Source organism: Solea solea, chromosome 3, assembly GCF_958295425.1.
Source record: "Solea solea chromosome 3, fSolSol10.1, whole genome shotgun sequence".
Classification (NCBI taxonomy): domain Eukaryota; kingdom Metazoa; phylum Chordata; class Actinopteri; order Pleuronectiformes; family Soleidae; genus Solea; species Solea solea.
The window spans coordinates 22,176,379-22,191,319 of NC_081136.1; the positions used below are offsets into that span (position 1 = coordinate 22,176,379).

The 14,941-nt window shown below is 40.0% G+C and overlaps 1 protein-coding gene across 1 annotated transcript; it reads left to right on the forward strand.

Moving 5' to 3' along the window:
* Positions 1 to 424: 424 nt before the first annotated feature.
* On the forward strand, positions 425 to 14,438 carry adm2a (adrenomedullin 2a). Its single transcript, XM_058626245.1, has 3 exons — positions 425 to 554; positions 800 to 1,056; positions 10,972 to 14,438. The coding sequence occupies exons 2-3, from the start codon at positions 959 to 961 to the stop codon at positions 11,378 to 11,380; spliced, it is 507 nt and encodes a 168-aa protein (XP_058482228.1). The 5' UTR covers positions 425 to 554; positions 800 to 958; the 3' UTR covers positions 11,381 to 14,438.
* Positions 14,439 to 14,941: the final 503 nt, after the last annotated feature.

Consider the following 14,941-nt stretch of genomic DNA (forward strand, 5'->3'; position numbering starts at 1 on the left):
TATAAAAACATGACAATAACGTGTCAAATGTGAGGGCATACACCACAGCTGTACAAGGAGGGGAAGTACAGATAGAATAATTGCTTTTAGTTGTATTGCTTATCATCTTAACCCTCTGTAATCTAGTAAAATCAGTTTTTCTATATAGATAGATAAAACTATACAATATAAAAGATGAAGTGCAAAAATATAAGAATATGCTAAAAAATATTAATAAATTATTAAAATAAAAAATATACCCTTACTTATTATCAAATATAATTAAGACAATACTTGTTATATGTCACCTTAAACACACTCCCTGCTGAGTTCCCTGCTTTGTCCAGTGTTCCCACATTAACAGCAGGGTTTTACCACCTTTCAGGCGCTAAACTCCGCCCACCCACTATTTAAACATCAATGTCAGCCGGCCGGCACAGCAGCAGCAGCAGCACTGCTTGTTCTCACTGCGACTTCTTGATCTTAACCAACAACAACACTTGCGTTTGGATTCAGAACAAAATAAACAAAGTCAGAGCTGACGCAGAATATTGACAGGTGTGAATCCTGACAAGGTAAGACATTACCAGGCATGATTTATTAAATATAAGGGGGCATTTGCATAATTGATTTGAGATGGAGATTTTTTTTTATTTTTTAGGAGAATGTAAAGTTTATATGTGGTGCAAAACTTTATTGGGGAGTAAAAGTAATGTGTGTGATAAATGCTCAATAAAGTCAGGGGCTCTATTTTCTCTTATTACAGAAAATGTTATGCAGCAGGTTCATTGATTATTTTCCCTTTTCCCATCCCACTAAGGTTTCAACACAGAATCTCCTGGATACCTGAACTCATCGTCAAACTTTTTTTGGGATAATTTTTTCCGTCTGTCCCCCCCTCCCGCTCCTTCGGGATTTAAACTTGGCCAGCTCCCTTTCAGAGAAGGTCTACTTCCGAGAGGCTAAGTTGGAGCCAAAGATGCGGTCTCTTCTCCCGCTCACTGTGTATTGCATCAGCCTGGTCTCCCTCCAGCAGCTGAAGGCTCTGCCGGCTCAGGAGCGTCCCGACAGCAACAGGTAACGCACACTCTCTCTCTCACACACACACACACACACACTACATTTACACCCATACGCAGTGCTACTTTATTTAGGATTCGCCACATGAAGCTCCCGCTACTCTCCTCTGATTGGCTGCTGAACTCCTGGAGCCGCATTACACTTTTATTTCGATATTAAATATTGATGCGCCATTCGTAGCTAATATAGTAGTGTCCACTTTGGACTACTTTGTTGTACTGTTGCATATTTATTAGTTGTACTGTATTGTCAATATTATTGTTATAATATTAAATCATATTAAACATTAAATTATAATTTTAACAGAGACAGTAAGGTGTTTTAGTGCGCTCTTCCCTTTGCTAACAGTGGTTTAAGCTAGCGTGTATTATCTCAGGTAGCTAATTTTCCACTTTAAAACATGCAGACATGATAGCAACATTCATAGTTTCCTTAACTGTTAAATGTAAGCCTGGACTGTAGTCTGTAGCATTTGTTTTACCAAATTATTATTTAAAAAATATATCATTAGTGACAGAATGTTATGTGTTAACATGTTCCATACTAAAATATTAACATGTAGTAGCTACAGCCAAAGGTAGAGTTGTTCCACCAAGTTTGTTTTACTCCCGATGGACTTTTGATGATAACAGCACAGGAATATGCACAAGCTGTCATAAAAAATGTTCACCTTTCATATCCTTTACAGTCAGAGGCTATTTTTTTGAGGTTCAGTAGCTGATAAATTTAGATTTGCTGGGTCGTAGCCTTTAGAGCGTGCAATAAATCGTCACACAGTGTTACTCTACAGAGAAGTGAAAGTGATGTGTTAGTGTGTCGGGCTGATACCCGCAGTTTAGACTGCAAGGTTAAAGGCTTTCCCATGACACAACTGAAATAAACTTTCACCTAAAAACAAAAAAGGAGCCTCCTGAAAGGTTTGTCAGTTATTAGACTGCAGTAGCAGTGTTTGACAAGGAACAGTATTGAATATGAACATTCAAGAATGTTTTAAAAAACTGACCCAGCCAAATAAATATGTATTTTCTAATAGTAGTGTTTGTTATCAAAAGCCCATTCATAATGGCAGTACTGTGTTATAATGTGATTTCTATGGAGGGTTGTATGTGATGATTAGCTCAAAACATTTTATACATACACTAAGAAATAAGGACGATTTTGTCCATCCCTCTTTCCCTCCACCTCCACCTCTTGGTCCCTCTGTCACATGAGTAACTGTTTATAAAGGTTTTGTTTGGTTTAATCTCCTTGTGATTCTGTACAAGAAAAAGTCTTTATTTCCGAGGTTGGAAAACCTGTTTGTTTCTCGACCTGCCAGAAATTCCAGTGGGGACGATTGTAAAGAATAGCCTGATAGGCTCTGAGAGGCATCTGTACTTTTCCATTCCCTCAAGTGTCAGAGCTTTTATTAGCACCGAATAAGACATTAAACAACAGCCAGTGTGTTTTTCCAACACATACAGTACAGTCTATTAATTTTAAAGTGTGAGTCGATCAGGCAGCGATGCAATACGTGTGTATTTGCAGTGTGGAAAAGAAGAGGGAGGATTGTGGATGAGTCAGTGCATGAATGCCCTCTTCTGGTGGATGTTGGATCCACAGCTAATGGCTCAGTCAACTTAAAGTACATCACCTTTAAGTTCTGCATATTATGACCTGGATTCAAACCAGTATCATGTCTAACCCAATATGAAACATCAGACAATATTTCAGGCCCGGATCATGCTTTCCACATTACCATCTGAGTGTTTTGTCTCCATTGAAGGTGGTGGTTGTTGTTGCTTTCAACTGTTGTTGGTACTTTCATTGAAAAAAGTGTCAAATGTTATCAGCAGCTTGATATAATATAACAAAGGAAATAAATAGGTTTAAATAAGCTCTTCTTAAATAATGAATGAATAATTGAAAGTGACATGGACAAAATTAAGACACGTAACATCAGATACTTATAATTAATTAAAAGAACAGGGGTTGGGATTTTCCTTGTACGCAGGTGACACTCAAATGTGTGTGACCAAACTCAAGTGTTTAAACAGTGAACACCTGCTGCTGAAACCTAACCGCAAAGACGGAAGCCAAGGCTCTCTGTTTGTGTTGGTCAGGCCTGTAGAACCTGATAATGTAATAAATTCCAGATAATGTAATAAATCCCCGATAATGTAATAAAAATGTGCACTTGAGTCCATTGAAAATGTAATAAAACCTGATAATGTAATAACTTCCCGATGATGTAATAAAGTGCATTTCCCAATAATGTAATACACTTTTTACCAATAATGTAATAAAGTATTACATTAAAGGGAGGTTATTACTGTAGAACCTGATAATGTAATAAATCCCCGATAATGTAATAACCCCGATAATGTAATAAAAATTTCTCTGCAAGCCTTTAACATATTTTAACCAAACTTGGTACATAGATTCATGACATCATCCTTGGGAAGACCACAAAAATGGTGACCTTTGACCTCTGGGGGCGCTGTGTTTAAACTGTTTACTTAATTTCAACACACAACAGTACACACACAACACACAAGTAACTTATATCCAGAAAAGCAACCTCATTTTAGAGCCATCATTTTAGAACTTAGAACTCTATGGTTGATGTCTTCATGGATTTGAACTTTCTTTCGGCATCCAGGCCTCCACCACTCCTTGTGGTCTCCTTGAAAAAGAAGTAATACAATATGAATGTTTTGAAAAAGTTTGAGATATCAACATATTCACAAAATTCTGTATATAGATATGAACTCATATCCTTGGCAATAAATACAGATTCAGGATTTTAACTTTATTTTTGAACAGCATAGAAGTGACCAATGCAACAACAAAATCTAGATCCCTAACAAAATTGTTCTGTTTGGCATCTATTAAGTAAAAAATAGCACATTTACCAGTGTTGTCTACAAGAGAGCACAGTGAACAGTCAACAGAACAAAAATCTGTTGGAGATTTCTCCACAGTCTACATCAGTGGTTCCCAAAGACTAGGTCGGGCTTAATAATATAATTTAATATGATGACCTATGATACATTAGGGCTTTCAATCTTCCTCTATATCTCAAATCCATTCCATTCAAATTATATTCAAATGTTTTAATAAAGTTGTTAGACGCCATTATTAGATAGCCATCCCTTCTAGGAAACTACAACAAGCACATGTTGATGGGTTTTCTGTCACTCATACATATGTCGTCCCGATCACTGTCTGATTGGTTGTAGGTCTATCCATTTTCGGACACAGGCATTTTGATCTGTTGGTCACACCTCTTGGAAGTGGGAGATGACTACACCCTGGCATTTGCCAAGCTATGTTTATGTATGATGAGCACATTGCCTGTCAGAGAACAACTGAGGGATAATCCAGATAAAGTGCTGGCTGGCAGGAAACTAAGCTCTCACCCTGGAGTTCAATTCAGGAATCTCTGGAGTTCAGTGCAGCCTCTGTCTACCAGGACACCTTCTCTAGATCAAACACATGAACTACCATTGTGTGACCTGAAGCTGATTCTTCCAAGTGATTCCAGTATTCCTGAGCATGTAAATCTCTCACTGAAGGTCTGCCATCGGGTAGTATAATTTTTATGAAGACCTTTAGCAGTGCAGCTGACCTCAGTCTCCACAAATGTATTTTACTCTGACAACACAGGGGGAGAGTTAGCTCCCGCTGAAACTCCCTCCGCTTATTTCACTTTGCTCATCTCACATAAATGTCCTGTCAGGCTTTAATTAGGACAGTAAATTCTCCCTCTCTCTGAACCCCATGGTGCACATACTGTCCTGTTACCATCACACACTGACAGCGTGAAACGTTTTTACTCCTCGTGAGTGTCTCTCAGCTTAGATGTCTGTCATTCCTTTCCCGTTCTGTGTTCATGTCCACACTGTCCCTCTGTGTCCTGATAAGGACAGACGCAAAGATGCTCTAACAATGCCTGGTGGCTGCTTTCCAAACAAGGAGAAATTGCATGTTCCTTCGATCACACGCAGCACATACCCTGCATTGTTTTTACATAACATCGTGAGGTCCCTTTTCCTTCTTTGCGAGAGAAAATAAGCCAGAGTTCATAATCTCAAAACAAGTTAAATATGGCTTTAGTAGCAAAGTGGCATTATAGTACAGATTTCAGAAATGGGAAGAGGCTTGTTGCTTCCAGACGTAGGAAGCGGATTTGCAGCCAAACCGACGATGACACATCAGTCTGCATGTTTATATCATGGGTGATATAAACATGATTCAAACCTTTCCAAGGACCAATACAGTCATATTATTGATAAATTATCATTTTATGTAAAAGATTAACTTGCTCTTTTATCTGTGGATAGTTCAGACCTTCCAGCATAGATTCTGTTAACATAATATTTACCTGAGGAAATCAGGACGGCTTCACATGCAGTAAGGTCTGCCCTCTTGAGTTGCTATCTCTATTCTGACATATTTACAAGTTATCAAGGAACAACAAGTACATTACTCTGTCAGTATTGTGTACACATGTGTGCAGAATGATTGAAAGCAGGGTTGCCTCTGATGTAAATAATCTCAAGAGAGGCCTCCTCTCGCGCCCCCACACACATGTACAGTATGTAGCAGCAGTATGGCTCTGTTGGGATAATTTCACCGAACTCAAGCCAAAGTAGAGGAAAGTATAAGCTGCGACCAAAGAGGCAAAGAATTCCACTGTGGATTATTTGCTAAGACCCAAATTCCGCCCTGCACTTTAAAGAGCTGGTTTCCACTCAATACTGAAAGCCACACCATTGCGAAGACAAGAATGTGCATGTACACTGTATACGTACTGTATGTGTCTAAGACGAGCAGCTAGTTGAAAAGGTTTTTATGGAAACAAATGTGGCTCCTGAAGGGAGATCCACCCTGCTGTTGTGTCTACTCTGCATAGCAGTGATGCAGTTTCCGAGCAGGCATATAGTTTTCTACTCTGTGTCCGGTCTATCCGTGCAATTAACTGGCTGCCATGAGTGCTCTTATTGTCAGATGTTGCTTGCATAAAGTAAATCCCATCCCAGAGAAGAAGTTATGGAAGCAGAGGTACTTCTGAACAGCCACGTCCGCTGTTTCATGGGAAATAAATGACCAAGCCTGTTTTTCTTTTTCATTCACGCTAACAAATCTCCCCACTGTTACTGAGCGGAAGATTAGAAATGAATGTTCCATATTTGCGCCCGATTAAGGCCATCAGCGTCTGACTCTCTGGTAATCGTATTGTGTATCAGCAGCGTGGTACTACGGTTAACACAAGGTAAATCAGACTTTTCTACAGGGATAAGTCTGATTTACTGTTTATACTCCGGCGACTGACACTTTTGATGATTGATGCTTTGCAAAACTTAATTTTAACTTTCAATGTATACTCTGGTGAAAGGGTCCAGGCTCCTATAGGGATGGAACACTGCATGATACGATGTTGCTCATTTCAAAACAAAGTTTTGTTAAATGGACGCATTTGATCAAGTTCTTGAAATGAAGAAGCAATGGTTTAAACAGTTGGTCCAACAGTTAAAGACCATTGCCAGTTGGGATTGGCACTAGCAGTTCCTGAGAGCTTCATATGGAGGATAAAGCAGTAGACAATGGATGGATGGATGGATGAAGTGTTGAGTGACACTTTAATGTTAATATCTGTTGCTTGAAAACACATGTTATCAGGCTGTAGGGTTGGGGTTAGAGTTACGAGAGCTTCCTTTGGGTGGGTGAGCCAACATGAAGTATGCACCTAATCAATCTTCGGTCCTGCCTTCAAATGAAGGCAACCTGCTGTGTAGTTCAGAGGGAAAAAAGGATCATGCTAGGGCTTTAATTGTGATGGATTGTTTGATTTAAACCTTCAAAATACATTTCAGGTCAAAATCATCGGCACTCCCAAATTTAAAGTGCTTAGTTTGGCTTACTGAATCAGGCTGAGACCTTAAAGGTGACATAGAATGCTTGTATCACACATATATGTTAGTTATGGAGGTCTACTTACATATATTAACTTGTTTTCATGATTAAAAACCTCCTAATCGCTGCAAACGAGCCGATCAAAATATCTCCTCACTGACGCTCTCGTCAGCCGCGCTGTTTCAGACCAAACAGTTGCTGTGATTGGCCAGCCAACGAGAGCTTTCCTACTGTCCTGTGATTGGCCAGGTACCTGGAAGTGACGTAATAGATAGGCCAGCTCTCAGATACACAGCTCCCCCTCTGGCACGGTGGATGCTCTGCATCTCAGCAGCTACAACGAGACTAGTTCTTCTTCTTCTTCTGCGGTTGAATGTACGCAACCGGATGTGCCCGGACTAGTGCCGCACCAGGAGGCGATACGGTGGTGAGGATTTCTGATGACGACATCAAATTAAGGAAGTGTCGATCCGCTTCGCAGAGCCCAGGAAAACAATACAACACTATTTCCTCAGCAGTGGCTGAACTGTTTGTTCTGAAACTTTAGGGTTTCATAAACGAGGTAATGACGCAGATACACACACAAACGCAGCGTTAATTGGAGCTTCCGGTCTATGTCACCTTTAAATATTGTAGAAAGAGAAACCCAACAGTAAGCAAACAACTTGAAATCAGTGGAGAGATAAATAAAAATCCCTTTAAGAGTCTGTTATTCAAGTTAGCTTTTTTTTTCTTTTGTTCAATAACTTTTTAAGTTGGCAGTCAACATTCTGAGCATTTGATTTGAAAGTCAAGGTTGTCCATGAGAACAAAGAGCAATAGTGAAATGGAATATTTTTGAATGCCAGTGACTGACATCCCTATTTCTTATGAGTTGTGGGAGTAGACTTTTCCAAGAAGACTGTTCATCTTTGTAATTTTGGCTGTATCACAAAGTCACAGTGTTGCTGTATGCCAGCAAGTTCATATGTCCTTACTTGCCGATTGGTCTCTGGTTAAAACTGGATCTGACTAACATGCAGACATGCAAAGTCTAATCCTACGTGATGGCTGGAGGGCCTATATTACTGTATATTACTGTTGAAAATGTATTACGAAAAGCCAGCATTGTTCCCATCTGTGAGTAGTGATGAGCTGGCAAAGAAGAAAATCATCCCAGCCTTCTGTTAACAATTAGTAAAGCAATAGTGTCACTCACCTTTAAAGCAATTTAAAAACAATGAGAAAGCTCCAGTGTTTATGAAAAACAAATAGTTGCATTTGGTGCTGAGCCACCACTGCTGCCTTGTGACTCATGTTAGAGCTGTCTCCCCGCAGACAGGGTGTGTGTAACTTGGTGATGTGGCACCACAGCACACCGAGCCCAGCCTGGAAATAGAGCCGACCTCTGTCTGTAGCCTGGCGTTGGACAGCGGGTCGTCCACAGGCTACCAAACCTGCCAGCAGTAAGCCTGCAGCTGTACTGGCCGAATTAAGCAAATGCCTCACGTTCAAAAGCGAAATCACACCACAACACAGACCTAAAGAGAGGGTGTCTGAAATGTTTAGCTTGAGAAAAAGTTTAGCAAACACTTTTTATTATTAGATTAACTTTGGCTTCTGTCTCACAGAACATGGGAAAATTGAACCCCAAACCTGTGACGGTGCCAGGATTTTTCCCTTGACTCAGGAAAGCAAACATGGCAGATATATTTGCCCTCATGCTGTATTTAAAGATTCCATGTGTCACACTTAAGGAGAATTCACTGTCAGAAATTGAATATGCTACCATAATTATGTTTGTGTAAGTAAATATTTGCTTTAAAACAAAATTGTTGGGTTCTCGTAGAGATAGATGACGTACGTAAGGCCACGGTTGGTGCTTTTACAAAGTCCACCATCTTGCACTGCCATGTTCTGCAGCAACCACAAAGGACAAACCACCCAGAGAGTGCCTTTCATGTTTTGAAGCAAAAGCTTCAATGACAAATGACTCCCCCCTCATATAAATGAACTAACAACGCACCATCTGTATCTGTGGGAACCTCATCAGCTGATGGACAACTTTTGTTGACAATGACATTCAAGGTCACTGTAGTTTCCCGACATGCTTGGGAAAGTAAGGGGTGAGCAGAAGAGTGCTCCATTTTTCTGCAGTCTTACCATGGGATGTGGCTCATTTGTACACACCGGAACTTTAAACCTCTATGCAAAACAAGAAGTGACGTTAACATTCAACACTTCAATCTGTCAGACACAAGCAAAAGTGCTAACTACTCCTGGCCCTCTGCTGCAGTGATGGGTGAACACTGGGGGACTTGAGTTGCGATGCGCTGTTCAAACACAGTGGTGACAGTTCAGTGATGCAGGGTTACGTTGCAAGAAGCAACTGTCTTTGTCAAACAAAGAACAGATGGTGAATCAGTTGCTGCCCCATGTTTGCTGAATAGCCAGTACCTGCTGGTCCACTTTGCAGCAGGACATGTCCATCTTAACAGGTCATTTATTCTGATGTGGAGCCTCAGGACAACATGTTTCCCCATGGGTCAGTTTACATAACTGACACACACATTTTCTTATGTAACTGTAGTTTTAACTTAGTCAATTTTCATCTCTCGTAAAGTTTAGGCAAAGCCTTCACATAGCAGATAGGATGTAAACACTCACTTCACAACTGTGTCCACTCAATGGTGGTGCAAGATAGTGGCCTCCTTTAAAAAGGCTTCTTTTATTTTGTTGGTTTTCTTTGGGTACTCTGGTTTCCTGCCACAGTCCCAAACATACAGAGGTTAATTGGACACTCTAAATTCACCTTAGGTGTGTTTGTGTTTGTGAGAGTGACTGATTGTTCATCTCTGTATGTTGGCCCTGCGATGGATTGGTGGCCTGTCCATGGTGTACTCTTTCGCCCTATGTTATCTGGGATTGGCTCCAGCCTTGCTGCGACCCTCATGTGGAGGATAAAGCAGTAGAAAATGATTAAAGGAATGAATGAATATGAGTGAGGCCTATTGACCGTTTTTGAGTTGAGATGGAGGTTTTCCGAACAATAATTCCTATAAAAACTCTTTCAGGAACCTTTGTACATTACCAAGAATAAACACGCCCTCCATTGTTTGCTGAAACTCAGCTGGCCATTAAAATGCATCGAGCTGCAGGATTCCATCTCAGTCTAATAGAACATGTTGTTAGGGCAACAAGTGAAGGATCATTAACTTAAGAGATGAGCGTGGTGTCCACGTGTATGGGTGCAGGGAGCTGCTCTGTGTTCAGACGGGCTGAGATGTTTTTTTTTTTTTATCAAAGCTGCTTTTTACAGCTAATCGGATTGCTGCAGATTTATCAGTGACCTTGCAACAGCATAGTAATAATGTTGGCAGGAACATTTTCTCGCCTCATTATATTCTTGGTCTAGCCAAACAGTAGGTGACAAACTCATTCAGACAATGGACTCTTTTATTTTGACAGCTTTACAAGTCTGTCCATGGTGGTCAAAATTAAAAAAAATGTTAACAACTAGTGAATGGATCACTATAAAAGTTTGAAAAGCGGATATTCATTCATTCATTCATTCATTGTCAAGTGTTTTATCCTTTACATGAGGGCTGTGTGGCCGTTGGAGCCAATCCCAGCAGAGCAGAAGGTGGGGTAAACTCTGGACAGGCTGCCAGTTTGTTTTTAGAAAAGTTGATATAGCTTAACGGAATGTATAGTGAACTCCTATACATCATATCCATAGGCAACAGTCGTGAAAGGTTGGATAACTCGGACAAATTGTACTATTTGTACAAAGTTTTCTCATTGTTATTGTCATTGTCAGTGTTAGCACTTGAGCTACAGCCTCAGTAAACCACTAGCTTAGTTAGTAGCATTTTTGCGATGGTATTTTGAAGTTGTGATATGATACAAAGTCTCCTCCATTTTATTTGTGCTCTTCTCCCTTTCTGTTGTAACACATGTGGTTTGAATCCCAGTGTAAATTGGGAGAATTGGGAATAAATGAGAATACAAACCTGATTTGTGTTTTCTCCTCAGGTTGGGCGTCTTCACTAAGCTCATCAACAAGAGGGAGGAGAAGGCCATGGCGCCAGGATCACAGTCTGATGTTGCGACTCCCTCCCCAGCCCCCAGCCAATACCCAAAATGGCTGGAAAGTTTCCTTGGACACCCCCCGGCCGCAGGAGTGAGAATTTCCTCACCAGGCCTGGCATGGCTCAAAAAAGCTTCGCAGAAAACGGGGAGGGCACTGAGAGTTCGCCGCCATGCCCACTCAGGTTTACGAGGGGGCCACCACCCACATCATCCCCAGTTGATGAGAGTGGGTTGCGTCCTGGGAACCTGCCAAGTGCAGAACCTCAGCCATCGGCTCTATCAACTCATCGGTCAAAATGGCAGAGAAAACTCGTCCCCCATTAACCCCAGAAGCCCCCACAGTTATGGATGAGTGAGACATCTCCAAACACCTACAGCAAGTCTATCTATATCTCCATTTATTTATATCTTAATGTATTACTGGTAACCTTTGCATTAGAGTTTGATGTAGTCCAAAACTTTCATCTTTCGTCCATCTCAAAATGACAATGAAACGACTGAATGCCGTGCCTGCATATTTTATGTGCTGATTAATGGATTTGAAGATACAACTTCTGGCTGAATCCTTTGTGAAACCCCCATTTTGAATTCTCCCATCATCATGAGAACTTTTGAAAGTTTTTTGGTTTTGATTCTGCCCCCAGAACTTGGACAGCCTTGGACAGGCGTCTTAATCCTGTTAATGTAAGACTGAAGGCTTGTCTTCAACAATCCAGTGGTCTGGTCCTGTCTGCCAACTGACCTCCTCAGTGGTGGTTGTCCTGCAGCTCCTTGATCAAACACCTAAGCCCCTAATGTGGATTTCAACCTGCACTCTGAGCTGGAGCCCTGTCATACCCAATGTACTCCCAAAGACTTTGTAATTTGACCCAATGAACCCTCCCGCCTCATTTTTTGAGCCCCATTTTATTTCATGCCTGCACTTACGTCCCTGGAATAATCCACACGGCTTCATTTGAACTGGGAATTTACTCATGGCCAAGGTTTACGTTTGAAACAGCCACAGCTTTTGAGTTGCATGCAGAGTCAGAGCTCAACCACATGAACTCCATGCTGGAAAAGGAAAAAAAAGAAGGTTCAGAATCCATAGTGGCCGCTTGGCCGACACAGTAGGTGGTGGCAGAATGAACGGTGGTGTCGTGGATCAGCACTGTGGGCATTTTCTCTGACAGAGGCCAAGTCTGAAATATTAGCTCTTTCACATGATTCATAAGTTCTTGCTGCAAGTCAGGATTTGGCTGACAGCAGTTTAATAAACCTGATTTAGTCACGTTGGCCTTATGTAGTGCAACAGCAGGGGAGGGGGGGGCCTCCTCAGTCTCCTGGGAACGTGAACACATAAATGTAAAGAGTGAGGTATATGGTTTCCACACAGGGTCACTTCATCCAAATAAATGATAAAATCATAAAAATAACCCTTTTTTGGGTTCAATTCCAGAGAAAAGTGATTTTTTTGAATCCTGCTGTTAATTGTGTTGCCCAAGTACTTCATGGATGGAACTAAAACTTCCATTCACCCTCATTACGTTTGGGGGGGAAATATAACCCAGATTTCCCACATAACACTGGCAATTTGGTTGAACTGATCCTTTAAATTGTGGCAAAACAATGTATTAAAGTATACTGAGCTTGAATGAACTTAACTCATTTAGGTGTTGCCAAATTAAGTTTGTCAAATTTATTGAGGTTGAAGACCACTAAGAAGTTCAAGTCTTCTAATAGAACACACTTGCCTTTGTATATGCGACATGTCAGTGATTTTATTTTTGATTGACCATGTATAAGAAAAGGTCATTTTTTTATTCTTTATATGTCCTGTTGGAGGTTCCTCATAGCACTTATTGTAGGGATATTCAAACTTTTGTTGGCAACCACAGGGACCCTTTGTTGTTACAATGCGAGTTTCTAATGAGAGACCACAGTGACCAAAACGTTTGGCGTTCAAGAGCCCGAATTCAAAAAGGTGCACAAAATAGCATGCAACGCACACCCTGACATTTCCATGTTCTCTATTTATACCCATCCTTAAAAACGGTGGGAAGACGACAGACTGAGAATAACACAGGCCTCGAAATACACGCTACAATTTGACAGGCTGTAAAAAAATGTTTTTAAAAAAAAATGCAACCAAAATTATATCACCCGTATAACATAATATATTATTGACATTCTTTGTAAATGTTATTAGTTACTTCACTTGGTGATATCGCTTGATCTTAACTTGTAGAGAGCTGTTGAATGCTTCACAGACGGCTGGCTCTGTCTTTTTTTAATTCATGTTAATGTCACTCATTCTGATCATTCGCATATCGTTCCATCATATAAATATTGTTATAAATTCACAAATATAAATGGTTTGTGTGAGCGTTAGTTTAAATTCACCAAAAAAAATACCTGGCAATACTTGACATCATATATATTATATTTTGTTATGTTACATCTTAATCTGTGTTTCTTGTGATTGTTGTTTTTTTGTTTTTTTTTTCTCAAAAGCCTTCTTTACATTTCGTATTTCTCCGCTTTGTCCGTGCCTCTCCTTTTACTTTCTGTAATCATTGGAGCCCAGAGGTCACAGGGTAGTACTTCCTTAGTCCTATACATCTAATCTGTTCATAGGCTTGCTGAGGTGAAACATGCCATTCTCTCAGCTGTAATGGAGCTAATCATTGTCTCGTGACAAATCATTAAAAGGCTTTTTCAAACGCTGAAAAAAATCCTGGTGGATCTCTCTTCTTTTTTTTGCAATGTGCCTTTTTCCACACAAATCATGTGTTTGACCTTATCTACTGATTCTTGTCTGAGCTCTGGACCATTGTGCCACTAGTCCTTTTGTTTTGTTTTGTTTCTTTTTCTTAATGACGTCAGGCACTGCGTCATGTTAAAGTTGTGTGAGCAAACTGTGCACGACCGCAAATACCTCCCCCCATAGAGGCTCAGTATTGCACAGACACGTACTGTAGGACTGAGGAGAATCACCAGCATATGAAAAATGTCTCTGTTGGTTTTTGTACGACATAGGAGCGCGCGCGTGTTGCGCGTTTCCTCGTTTGTGAGTCACATGACCTCTCGCAGGGTGAATTCCACTCCTTGTAACGAACATGTGAACCAGTTTCCTCTTGTAAATGTTGCATTTGAGATGTGTTTTGAGATCGTGAACGTGTGAGTGTGAATGTGTGAGTATGCGTATATAACAAATGTATATTCGGTCAATTATTTAAAGTTATGTATTTAAGTTATATTTGTGAAGTTAATATCTGTCTATGTGACCAAAGACTATTTATCTCATCTTTTTTTTCCACTGCTCCTTAAACATGACCTTGGTAGGAAAGGAAAAGTCTTAACTGTAGTTAAACTGTTACTGTTTGACAATGTTCTTCTCTCTCTGTAAAATAAAGACCTATACTGTAGTGTGACGTGAGTATAGACTATGATTTAACAGTATGCTTCTATGTGCATGTGCATTCATGAAGGAAATAAAGACATACACACTGATAATTCATTGGCAAACTTTAATAAATAAATTAAGTTAATTCAAACTATTCACTTGTGTGAATTCAGTTTATTTGCCAGATCATTTACAATAACATTTTTAGTTTTAAACAAGTTTCATTTTTATGACAAGTGGTCTAATACATTTGTTCTGTTAAGTACTGTATATATTTAAACAATATATATTATATATTAAACAACAGAGAATCATTTCCAATCTCCCATCAGGATATAGGATATTAACTTTTTTATAAATATGTATTGGGGCATTTTGAATAATTTCTACACTGTTATTTTGGGGGAAATACCTTGTTTCTTCCATTAAGATACTGCCAGGATTCTCTAAATCAGATTTAAAACCTTAAAAAAAACACCTTTTAATTCAATTTACAATTCATTTTAATGCCAACATCACTACCATAAA